The sequence below is a fragment of the Phycodurus eques genome, chromosome 14 (genome assembly GCF_024500275.1).
Source record: "Phycodurus eques isolate BA_2022a chromosome 14, UOR_Pequ_1.1, whole genome shotgun sequence".
Taxonomy (NCBI): Eukaryota; Metazoa; Chordata; class Actinopteri; order Syngnathiformes; family Syngnathidae; genus Phycodurus; species Phycodurus eques.
The window spans coordinates 19,712,947-19,726,113 of record NC_084538.1 but is presented as its reverse complement, the minus strand read 5'-3'; the positions used below and the strand labels follow the sequence as shown (position 1 = coordinate 19,726,113).

At 42.1% G+C, this 13,167-nt stretch overlaps 1 protein-coding gene across 2 annotated transcripts; it reads right to left on the bottom strand.

Annotated features, from left to right (window-relative positions):
• Positions 1–29: 29 nt before the first annotated feature.
• On the bottom strand, positions 30–10,948 carry nrde2 (NRDE-2, necessary for RNA interference, domain containing). Of its 2 annotated transcripts, none has more exons than XM_061697009.1 (19): positions 10,800–10,948; positions 9,431–9,536; positions 8,934–9,110; positions 8,659–8,799; positions 8,099–8,358; positions 6,913–7,142; positions 6,302–6,526; positions 6,019–6,208; positions 5,450–5,583; positions 4,792–4,912; positions 4,519–4,691; positions 3,873–4,110; positions 3,046–3,266; positions 2,480–2,972; positions 1,373–1,737; positions 1,148–1,287; positions 861–1,002; positions 564–635; positions 30–440 (listed from the first exon to the last, which is right to left on the bottom strand). In XM_061697009.1, the coding sequence occupies exons 1-19, from the start codon at positions 10,885–10,887 to the stop codon at positions 315–317; spliced, it is 3,642 nt and encodes a 1,213-aa protein (XP_061552993.1). In that variant the 5' UTR covers positions 10,888–10,948; the 3' UTR covers positions 30–314. The 2 variants fall into 2 exon arrangements, with proteins under 2 accessions (XP_061552993.1, XP_061552994.1); XM_061697010.1 differs by having other exon boundaries at positions 31–440; positions 3,936–4,110.
• Positions 10,949–13,167: the final 2,219 nt, after the last annotated feature.

Below are 13,167 nucleotides of genomic sequence, written 5' to 3'. Positions count from 1 at the left end.
CATAACAGAAAACGACATACAGTATTCTGAAAAGACATTTCAGAAACATAACTCTTTATTTCATAAATTAAAACTGCCAAACCTCATATACAAATTACAAACAAAAGTATTTTTGTTGAACCTGTCTAAAATGACTAACATAAAACAGTTCAAATGTATTTTTTTTTGGGGGGGGGGTGAAAATGCTATTTGCCTTTTTTTATTTTACTTCCCTCACGTCCAGGGGGAGACGAGCATTCTTGTTCATCTTGAGTAATCGCTTAAATGTCCTTCTGGTGCCGAGCGACGTATGTCGGTCTGCTCGTGAGTTCGGTTCAGTCTTCCAGCAGTATGTCGAGCTCTTCTAACGGCAACCGGACTCGCAGCTCTTTCTCTGTCATCAGATCTGCAAACTCTTGGAGATACTCAGGAAACAGCTGCACCGCATCCATGTACAAACCCTGGTCAAACACACTTTTCGTCATTGCAAACGCCCAGTGATCAATGTACTACTACACACTTTGCACACTGCCTTTATTTCATGCACGAAGAAGACAGACGCTGCTGTTAAACTTGTGCCATACCTTCACCCAGGGAATATTCTGTAAGGCTTTGTAGAAGAGCCCCTTGGCTTTATCCATCTTACCCTCCGACACCTACAAATACAAACAATTTGACATGCTGTACACCTTTTAGTCGAATCACAAAAACACACACGGACTGGGAAAACATGAAAAGTCCAGACAGGAAGGCCACAACTGAGATTCAAACCCCAAACCTCAAACTGTGAAGGCAGACAGGCTAACCACTAGGTCCTGCCGCCCTCCTTCTTTACTAGGCCAATTCATGGAGGTGGCCTTTGGAATTATTTGCCCTCTCACCAGGTAGTGAATGTACATCCTCCAAAGTAAAGGACAGTGAGCTCCCATCGCAGTTCCTATGGCGCTTTCAAACAGTCCACGGATACGGTTGCTGAGACCATTCTCTGGCAGGACACTCAAGGGGGCGCTTTTGTCACAAGACCTATGGTCGCGATACATATTTGATACGTCAGAGAATGCATTATTTGAACATTGTTCATCATCAGGTGGGTAAATTGGGCATTTCCAAGAATACGTTTTTGGGAAACTGAAAGTGCCACTTTCCTCTCTTTTTTCCCCGCTCTTACCCCTGTGCCGCATCCACCAGCTGCTTCCTTTGTTGTTCGGCAAGAATAGCAAAGAGTCGTGGCACGACACTGCCGTTGTCCCTTGTTAAAGTGTGGAAAAAGCGACGTGCCCGGCCAGCACTATGGTAACGGTTCTCCACCTGAAACAGGTCCCAGGGGAGAGGAGAAATAGCGTGTGGCGTTATTAAGTATGGAATTTAATACGGGGCATTAGTATTGTTTTACCTGTACATAAATGCTCCAAAGCGGGGCACTACTAGGCCAGCTCGTAAGGGCTGAGGTGAGCGCGTCTCTGAGTGTCGCCAGAGGAAACACACCAACGCTCATGTGGTACTTGAGCAACGACGCCTGCTGCACCGCCAACATCTCCCACTCAGAAGTTAACCTGCTAACCAACAAGTTGCTGCCGGAGTGGCAAGCATCAGCGCGAGAGCGGTCGTCTGACATGATTGTGCGGTGCAAGTCGCCCGTCCGCTCTCTGGCCTGGCTGTAGACTGCGTTAGCTGCTTTGATGCCCATAGTGAGGTACTGGAACAGAGCATAGCAGCCTAGCAGGCCTCTCAGCCTCAACTTCTCTTCTTGGACACCCACTGCACCAAGACATGGAATAATGACATCACTTACACACAGTTAAACATTCGGATTTCGTTCTCATCGCTATATTTTGGACTGGTATTCCATATTACTCGTACACCCTACATTTAAAGAGGACATAAAGGAGGCCTCTTGTTGTTTGCATGATCTCACCGTGCATCCCAAATTACAACAACATGCATGTTAAGGGAGTTGAAAACGCTACGTTACGCGTCATAACGCGAATTACGATTAATCGACAACTAATTGTTTATCAATTTAATTGATTACGATTTCTTCGTTTAAAAACCTCTGAATTTCAGCCTCTCAACAGTATAATCAATTATATTTGCATTATTATATTATTATAACAATAAAGCAGACATTTGCACATATCTTCTTTTACCTTGGAAAACAATCAAAATTCTCGCCTATTTTGCGACATGTTACGGACCAAACCAGTACGGTTTGTGCATTTTCTGTACTGTCAACTCGAAATAATGTCCTGTTTTTGAATAGAAAGATGGAAGTATACTGTAATTGAGTCATTGACAATTAACATAATAGTCGCAGCCCTAGTGTGAACGTTTTTTCCTCGATATTCCGTGATCGACCAGTCCAGGGTGTACCCTGCCTCTCGCCCAGCAACTCTAATGAGGACAGGTGCTCGAGAGAATAGTCGGCTACGCGATATCAATATGGTTCCGCTGAAAAACGCATTGATATATATATTTGTTTTTATTTTCTGAGGGTGCAAACCTTTTTTATTGGCCTGAGGATGACAGAGAGCTTGATCGACTGCAGACAAACTGGCAGTCAGAGCTTGTTCATAAGACCTCCTGGCCTTCACGACGGCAACCGGAGAGACGGGCTGTGACGACGAAGGAGGTGATAGAACGTTCCCCTCTGCGTGTCTGGTGAGCACACACACAGCCGGAGACGCACCTCCATCGCCGACTACCCCTCCTGGCCCACTTGCTCCATCCTCAACCTCGAGTTGAGCCCACAGCAGACACAACTCACAGAGGGAGGGGTTACACAGCCCTTTGGCCGCACCCAATGCCGTAGCGGCAGAAAACACTTTCCGAGCCTCTTCGAGGTGACCGAGCATCCACTCCAAGTGGGCGAACTCCCGCCACATTGCCAAAGACGAGCGGTTGTCGGGTTCTTTGAGCAGTGATTTGGCAATCCGCTTGCTGATTTTGCTCTGAGAGCGGAGGCGTTTTTGGTTGCTCTGCATGCAACGAAACACCTGAAACAAATATAAAGCTATGAAACTATTTTGGGGGGAATTTTCAATAGGTTTACAAAATAAAAGACCTTACCTTGAGTTTCTCATACTGCATCCGGCTGAGTGACAGGACAGTTCGGTGTTGAGATGGAAGGATAGGTTGAAGCATACTGAACATTGCGTTGACAAACCTCTCGCCCTGCTTTCCAAGCCCTGCCCATTTCCTGGCTCCCTGGAGTGTGGTCATGTGACCCACCGAGTTCACCCCAAGGCTTGGTAGGCAGTGGGAAGTCAGAGCATGTCGTGAGTCACGACCTTAAAATGAGTTGCGCAGAGTTAGATTTAGTTGTCCTTCAACCCTTTATGTTCCAATCCAGATTCAAAACAATTTAGTTAAACCTCCTTTGTAATATAAAGTAATCACTCGCAACATCTTGCTTCTTTTATTGCACATTCAATGCATCGTGGATATTTTTTATTTTTTTTAAAAGGTCTATGTAGTGCAATTACTCACCTGGACATCTCTGATAGTTTTTTTTTTTTATTGAAATGTGGCAGCAATACCTCACAAATGGTCAATTGGGCCATTTTTTTTTTTTTTTTTTAGCAGATAAAGAAATTTCACTGAGTATATTATCCGTTTAAAACACGAGCCACAGTCAGTTTTATGAAATGAATTCACAAATACCAACCGTAATCTGACGAATAAGGAATGGAAACACCCATAACAATGTTGACAGGGAATAAAGTGCTCGTAAAAAGCAAAGTTTAGCTTGTTTTTATGACAGTACTGCAGTTTAAAACATCAATGTAGCCCTACGGGGGGGGGGGGCACAAGCCAGTGCAAACTGTAGTAGTAAGTCAACCATCACTGCAGCCCGCCACCAGCCTCTATATTTATATAGCATAAATACAGTTTACCTGAAGGCCCGGGCCTGAAATGCACCGCGCGCCACTGAGTAGTTGTTACTTCTGCATATTCACCCTGAGTGAGCAGAGAGAGGTCCTCCAGCAGCACGCCAGGATGACACTGGCCACCAGACAGCAGCGCAGTGTCCACTGGAAGCCCCAGGAATAACAGGAAATTGAGAAGGAAGCGCAGATGGAGGTCTGACGAGGACAGACAAATTAGAGAAGGGCCGATGTCATCGAACAGCACCTTGAGTGGAGAGGCAGGCACAAGGAGTTCAAACAAAGTTGTCACACTTTAAACATTTAAATGTTGCAATTCAGTTGACCCCTGCCATTTGTGGGCATAGGGACCGCGCCGGACCGTGAATAGCAAAAATATGCGGATAATTGACGCCCATTATAATGACATTGAAACTCTTTTTTTTTTTTTTTTAAACAAAGAGACAAATAATAATAATTAATAATGAACTGCCAAAAAAAAACGTTTTTTTGGAAGTTTGGCAAAAAAAGACAAAAAAGCGAAAGGAAATTTTTTTAAAAATAAAATTGAAAAGAAATTGAAAAACAAAAACCAAAAAAAAAAACTGTTACTAGGTGAATTGGCTGGTGAGGTGGTCCACTGTAATAAATGAGCAATAGCATAAATACAGTTTACCTGTCTCTCAGGGTCCTCACAGTCATCCTCTGACTGAGACTTGGCTTTTTCAGGCCTCCAAGGCAACCAATGTGCAGCTTCACGAGATGACTCCACATTTAGCCACACCTTCCATCGAGGCTGGCTGCAGTCCTTCACCTCGTCCTCTTCGTCATCCTCCTCTTCTTCTTCCTCTGTGGAGAAACACAGATACAGAAGTGTCATGCTACTGGCATGCTAATCACAGCCACCATGCAAGGAGATTTTTCCTCTCCGAACGTGAGATGGATTTACCTGCGCAGGGCTGCACCCACCCTCCTCGCTCCTGTTGGACCATCCAAGCCTTCCAACCTCTGGCATTCAACTCCCCAACTCTTGCCTCCCCGCTATCCCAGAACGGCTCAAAGAAGTCAGCCTGCGCATGTCAACACAAACACTGAAGGCAGTGGACGTTTCTGGACAGTTTGAATTCCTCTAATGCTTCCTGTCACTGTGTGTTTTTATATGTGCCAATAAAAACAACTACTAAATTGACAAGTTTTTTTTTTTTTTTTTTACTGGTTGTTTAACATTATCATCATCATGAATTATTACACCTGTCAAATATCCAGTACCAAAGTCAGCTTGCTCATCTTGTCATCAAACATGTATAATGTTGCAAATGTGTATTTATCTAAAAATAGCACCCCACCCTGTGATCACAAAATATGCATTATTCCTCAATGTTGCTTTAGAATAAATCCATAAGGCATCATATATTAATGCCAAGCCATAGTAAAGCTGACATGGTGTCAACTAGGGATTTTTACAGGCTGAGTCTGGGTGTCAAGGTCAGGACATTTTCATGAGATGTTTGCTTTATTTTGACTGGTGCTGTAATATGGGTACTTCATGGAACTTCTAAAATTCAGACCAGAACGCATTCAGGTGGGTGCCTTATTTGTGTCTTTACCTGTTGTTTGGTGGACAGTTGTCGTACACTGTCAGGCTTGAAGAACGTAAAGTCGATCATGGCTTGAAACAGAGAGAACGCCTTCTCCGAGTGACCGGACTGACGGAGGAAATGACACTGCTGGGTGAAGATATCTGAACAGTACACGGGATTAGACGTTAATTACTTCCGATAAGCACAGAGCACAAATGATTTGATCGCCAGCCAATCACAGGGCTGACACAGACAGACAACCATTCACATTCACACCTACAGGCAAGTCTTCCATGAACGCAAAAGGAGATAAACTGTGCATTTGTTGGCTCCACACAGAAAGGCAAGAGCTATGATTTCAACCCCGCTAACCACTTTTCCAGTCTACTGCCCATACTTGCTGGAAATAAAGTACATTTGGAACTTTTTTTTTTTTTTTTTTTTAAGTAAGGGATGATTGTGATCCTCTATCTGAGGGTCCTTAGTAGAGGGGTGCTCATGGAACTATAAACCCGAGTTAACAAACTGACTAATAGAAATGGATCCACTCACGATCTCGCTCGCGTTTACAAAATGTATAAAATAAGATCTGTTACCAAGCATATCCTCTTCGATCCCTGGCAGGGCTGGGTGGGACACCATGCTGCCATCCCGGACGGCGCTGAGCGTGCTGAGACACTTCCCGTAAGCAGAATTAACCCTCGACACACTGAAGTTGCTGAAGTAGCTCTGGGTGAAGATAAGATACTCCTTCCACAGAGGGCCACTGTTTGGGTGGAGAAAGACCTAAGAAATGATCAAACAGGAGTTAGTCTTATTCATTAAGTGATGCTGTATGTTCTCAAGTGAAAATTGTGAGCACAAGGACAGTCAACCAACCAGTTTCTTCCATTCTTTAGCCAGCGCTGATGGCTCCCAAAGCTCTTGGCAAATCCTGAGCCTCTCCCGCTGCAGAGCGACGCAGCTGGGGTTAGTGGCCACAGCACGCTCTGCAATGCTCAGCTGTTTCTCCAGCACAGCTTTGTACGAAGACTTGCGACGCTCCGGTAACTCTCTACCCTGTTGCTCATCCTCACCTCCAAATACTGTTGCGCTCAACTCATCCTAAAGCAAACAGACAAGATAAAGTTTGGAGTACGCAAGTAAATGCTAGTTGGCTACGTCAGCACTCAATCAAGGTTTTGGAAGAAGACCCAAACATCACGCCAGAATCTTGGCAAAAAAAGCATTTTTTTAACCGCTACAAAAGACGTATGGTCGAGGTGAAACTTGCCAAGGAACATGTATTCACAAATAGCTTTTAAAATCACTGAAGATACACGTTGATGAAAGAAGAAGTATGATGTATGTTGTTCCACCCTGGAAGAAGAATGGTTTAAATGAATCAATATGCGTCCAAAACTAAATATGACATTCCTGCTCGTCGTGAGCAGGAGCTGGAGGAGTATCAGAAAAAGCGATCCGTTTGGTTCAAAAGTGAGTCTTCCTACCTGGTATCTAATGAATTTCAACCAGAGCTCAGTGTCTTCTGGTTGCTCTCTCAGTTTCCTGTTGAACTCTTCAGTCTGGCCTGTCCCGAGCACAGCTTCTTGCCCCGTCTCCAAATTGTGGCTGTCGCGGTGATCTGTCTGGTCCTGCTTTCCCTTGCCCTGCAGCCAGAGGGCGGTGGTGGAGTCGTACACACCGAGGGGATTCACTGACGACGCCTGAGCTCTGCCAACTGGAGCAAACACGTTGAAATGTACAAAACGCATGTAAAGAGTAAGTGATATGACTACAGAATGAAAGAAAAAAGACAACAAAAAAAAGCTGTATAGGACAGAGGACGAGAATGTTGTCAGACTTTAGCCGATTCAGCCAAAACAAACGAACCAAATGAATGCGGACACCAAGAAAACAACGAGTTCAGTAGGTTTACCCGAGCTTGGAAACATGTCCTGCCTTGTCTTGTTAAGAGACTGGTATGGGTCAATCACTTTTCGGAAGCATTTTTGGGTCTCCCACAATGGGATTCGTTGACGTCAACAGAACAGTTGCTATTCCATTAATTATCGCACATAACAGGGCAAGGTTATGGTGAGATTATGCAATTCATGTCTGGGCTTGTTTCTGGGAAGCCACACCAGGGTCATGCACAATTACAGTAATAACATAACTTTGTTTTTTTTTTGGAAGGTTTGACTATAAAGTGGAACCTCAGAGGTCGAACACAATCCAATCTCAGAGGCAGGTTGCCCTCCAATTCCTTCAGATTTAGTATCCATTTTCACCATTGGAAATAATGGTAATCGAAGTATCGAATATCGAATCGAAGTATAATGAATAATAGACCGCAGTTAACATTGAATTTAAAAACAACAACACTTCTCAACCTTAACGTTTGAGGAGTGAGCGGCAGGCATTTGGAAGAGATTACTCCTTGTGACTTGTGGTTGAGTACACTCCATTCTTCTTTCTCTATTATTAATATTGTCATCTTAGCCATGTTGTACTACGTCTGGGCCAGGTGTGCGTTCACCACTTTCCTACCTTGCCATAAGTTACTTCTGAATTGTAAAACCTTGGGGTCATTTGACTTTTGAGGTTGTCATTGTAAATGTAAAACACTGCTGTGATAACTTTTGTAAATATGACAACCTGCGACGTTTCTTCACGGTGTGGCAAAAGATGCCTTACCCGGCTCTCCTTTTTTCTCCCCCTCAACATCTTCCAGTGGGAGAAACAGGTTGGAGTTGCTGACATCGCTGCTTTCAGGCACTCTTGGTAATATCAGGAGAGGCAGCTGAGACTTGAGCAACTGACGACACACTGTAGAAAAGTATCTGTCCGCTCCTTTCTTCTTGTCCCCCCCTTTACGTTTCTTATTAGCGTCCTCCCAGCTTACTTCTTGTCTGCGAGGGTCCAGACCCAGTGATGAGCGACCTTTCCTCCTATACCTGCAATAACACAGGCCATTTAAAAACAACAATGGATGATCTATGGCCTTGTTCAGACTGCCAGCCCTAATTACGGTCTTTATCATATCTAGTTTGTATGCTTTTTGATTTTATGAAGTTTGAACAGCAAGGATAATAACAATGTTTTTACCGCTCCTACTTTCATGTTTGTATTTGGCCTCGCCAGCGTCAGTAATGACACTGACAGTATGTTGTTACCATTGCAAGCCTTGCAGATGAGTCAGTACAAAGCACTGATGTGTGGACCTGTTTAACTTCCATGCTCTGCGTGTGTGTCACCTTGCTACATCCCCTCTGTATAGAGACTTGTACGTCCAGTTGGAAGCATCAGATTTAGAGTCGACACAGAATGGCTTTGCTGTGGGCGACTGCATGTCATCCAACCATGAGAAAGAACTTGATATTGGAGCATCCCGTGGTCTATAGTCACAAGAAGACACATCCCAACCGTGAACAAAGAAGTCAGTCAGTGTGGACAATCGTTTGAATTCAAACTGATGGGACGTAATCAAAACTGTATAATGTAATGTATCCACACTTGGCGCTGTGTGTACCTTTCTGTTTCTTGTTTCTGCTTGAGATCACTTGGGAAGATTGGTTCAGAGTCTGAGCCGCTGCTTTCTGTTGACCTTTTAATCTTTTCTGTGGGTTTTTTCTTTTTGTCCCCATGCTTTTCATGCTTCTTTTTCTTTTTCTTCGGTGGCACACTGTCCACATCTTTTCTGTGTACACTGAATATAATGCAACAACAGTCATAGAGAAAAAGGACAATCAATATTTGTGATGCCTGAAACTTAAACCTAGTACTTCCAAAATGTGTTCTTTGAAAAAAAAAAAAAAAAAAAAAAAATAACTTTATTTGGCTACTTGATACAGATAAACTGAAATATTCACAATTTAATGCAATGTGTTTGGGATAAAACAACATAAAAGTACGTAATCGAGTTACATACAGGTAAACGATGATGTCAGAACGCCAAACCATTTTCTGCACCGCTTACATTTTTATTTGACATACATTTTTTTTTGGTTAAAACTAACATGTTTTTACCTTGAGTCTTTGTTGTGTAACCCGTCACTTTTCTTCTCTAAGAACAGACTGTGAAGCGATAAGGCATCACTGGTCTGAAAACTGTTATTGTTCAGCCACTTCAATTCTAAGGAATATAAGGAAACAAAACAAAACATTGTTACTTTAGTTACCAAAAAAACAATGACCAGATTATAAACGTAATCGCTCTGTGCTTACATGTGGTGTGGTATCGCTAACAATCCAAAGTACAGTATTCTGAAATTCCTCAGCCTGGTTGGTATAAGAAATTACGAGTTACTACGAGACAGAGGTGGTGGACTTTCAATCCGACTTAAGTCGCAAATTTTAGGTCTCGGGATTGCTTGTCTAAAACGTAGAAAAGACTCAATTTAGACTTGAACTACATGACTTGACAAGTCTTGCCCTTTTGTGTTTACACGAAAGAAAAGTCTGCATTTTCTAGTCGGTGCTCCATTTCTTTTGTTTGTGAACAAAGAGTTCTGTTTTGGGGAGTGCGCGCAACATACTAGTATGCTATGCGATGTGATGTGGTGTGCATAGGCCACCTCGTGAGGCAAGTATTTTGGAGAAAGATTAGCAGATTATTAATTTTTGATTCAAGGATTAGTTTTTGATAACACCGGGGGGGACAACCGAGAATGGCAAAAATACAATGTTTACAACTCAAAGATACAACATCTACGCCCAGTTTGCACACAAAGACTTCACAGTTTAGCTCACCAATCTGGTCAAACATGAACTAAGGTTTGTGTCAGTTTGGCATTACATTGATAAGTCAAAAAGTAATACACAATACGTAGACTGATCTGGTACATTTATATTTATATAAAAAAAAAATAATAATAATAAAAAATAAAATAAAACGATCTGATGGCTAATGTGTTAGTGCAGATACTGAGATTGTGTGACTTGATTGATGACTTGCTTACCAAGTAATGACTGAATAGATTTGCTTCAAATTTGAGTGGGGACTTGATTTGCTTGATATCCCCCCTCCTCACACAGGAATTTGCGTAGGGGTCGAATGTATGCCTTTGGTATATTTGACTGACTTCCACCTCTGCAAGTTGATATGCTGTAGTAGCGGTTCAAGGTTCAACGCCAGTTCCACTTGCTAGCAGCTAAAACAAGTAACACCAGTATGTGCCCTTAATGCATTAGCCTCTGCGTAACTAGATACGCCATTGACATGGGCGTTTAAGTAACGTGGCAACAGGATGGACACAATTGTTTAACCAGGCATAATCAGCTGTCATTGATCAACCCCGAAAAGTAATTATCGATGTGCACTTAGTAAACTTTCTTATTATATAACAACAAGTATAAACGCGCAAATTTGACCTGTTGGATATGTGAAGAATATTACCATTGGACGTGTCTTCAACCTTGTTACTGGAAACATCTGCAAACGCTGGAAACAGTGCCATGTTGCTGTTTCTATCAAACAGTCGCATATAATTGACGTCACGTGTAACGCGACATAAAATCGATCCATCTTCTTTCACGATTTTATTACTCAATAATATTACTCTTATACGCAGATGTACTTGGAGAAAATTGTTCGTGAACGTTGAAATTTTACATTTTTAATTCACCAAATTAACACACACAAAAATTCATCTTCCGTTTATGATCTGTGTCACGTGGTCGACCCGGAGAGCCTTCTTCTTCATCTTCATATTAATGGTGGTTGGCAAATAACAAAATGGTGTATCTCCGCCACCTACTGGTAAGGAGTGTGGACCAAAATATCTAATACTCTGCTACCTTCAATATATATTTAACCCAAAAAAAGACTAGATCCACTGTATCAGTTGTGTTTGTCTGAGATACTTAAATAATACCCAAGTTTCAAACATAGTTTTTTTCCATCCGTATTTGTGCTTAATAATGAATTGAGTGGAACCATAATTAATATTTGTTGTTGTTTTTTCTTTTTTGCGGGGGAAGGCGGGGAGTCAATGGTTATAGATTTGTATTTGTTCAAACGTTTAGTGTTTTTCACGTGGTGTCATATTATGCTTTCTAGTTCTTTTTAGTTTTAACTGTGTGTTATTAATGTAATTTAATTTGAGTACTATAGGTATGTTATTGTTCCTATTTGCTTTAGCTTCCCGTACAAAATAATCTGATATTACGACTTCCTTCTCCTGGGCTGATAGTGTAAAGCGGGGTAAGACGCCCCTTAATAATTTGAATGTCAATTTATGTATGTTGAATAAATGTACACAAGAAGTATGCCTAAGTAAACACTTTTAGAGGGGAATGAACTCACACCAGAGTAAAACTTTGTTTTTGTAGAACAAAATCTAAAGTCTTGTAAAGGGCCCTATGCTATACATAGTTAATATATATATATATATATATACAAATTCTTTGAAACTGCAGCCTTTATTGATCCTTCTGAGCAAACAAACAGCAATTTTCTTTTTCAAATATCAATTTGCATGTATAAGTTTCAATCTGTATCATATTTGGTACATCGGTCAACAATGCTCAAAGATTCTTTTTTTTTTTTTCTTGAACAAACAAAAACATAATAAAGCACAAACAAATCCACCAAATTGGCAATTCCAAACATCAAAAGTGCAACTACAATGCAGCAATGAATAAATGCACCAATGGAACTGGTGGGGTGGAAGTCTGGAAGACATAACATTTCAGTTCTTACTCATTTTGTTCCGAAACGTTTTCTTTTGCACGGTGGTCGGCTTGAAAGCAGTTTCTGCCCATGTTCAGACCAAGGTGCACTCTGCATTTGATGGAATGATGGAAACCATTTGGGGGGAATATTTTTTATTTTAAATCTAGCAGCGCAGTGACGTGGTAGAGCTCCTGGGTTCGAATCTCGGCTCGTTTGCATGTTGTCCGACACTTGCATGGGTTTTCTCCACGTAGTCCGGCTTCCTCCTACATTCCCAAAACATGCATGTTGGGTTAATTGAAGACTCTAAGTTGTTCGTAAGTGTGAGTGTGAATGGTCGTTTGTTTATATGCGCCCTGGCTGGTAACTAGTCCAGGGCAAAGCTTTGGTCCAGGTGTACACTGCCTATGGCCCAAAGTCAGCTGGGATAGGCTGTAGCTCACCCTATGAGGACAGGCGGAAAAGCAATTGCGGTGGATTTTGTTATTTTTTAACCTGGCACCAACCAATAAAGGGGACATTTGCCCGTGATAGCTTTTGCTAAGCGGAATTAGTGGAGGGCAAACACAGCTGTCTCAGGGGTCAAAGAGAAAAAAAACCCGAGGCTGTTTGAATGCTCAACCTGGGCCTGGCAGCACCATGGAGAGTGACAGGAATGTCGACACGCACTAAAGGAAATGACTATAAAACCAACACTACCAAGGATTATGACGTTTAATGTTGCAGTTGACTCTACGATTTTATTGTTATACAGAGGCACTTCCTCACTGAACGTTATGCAGACTTATTCATTCGTGTCATGAGTTCAAACTTTCTTTTTTTTTTTTGTGGGCAACATGAATGACCTTGTGTCAGAGTACCAACGGTACCAAGAAGCCACTGCAGAGGAGGAGGCCGAAGAGGAACTAGTTCAGAAAGATTAAATGATTGCGTTTTACCGGATGGTGGCGGCATAAAACAGTATCAATCCAATTGATCATGATTGTAACTATGATGTTAACCGTTGATCAAATCTTTGCAGTGGTCCAAAATATGAAATAGTCAAAATAATTTTATCGACTTTGGCCGTTAAGAGACACACACACTCATA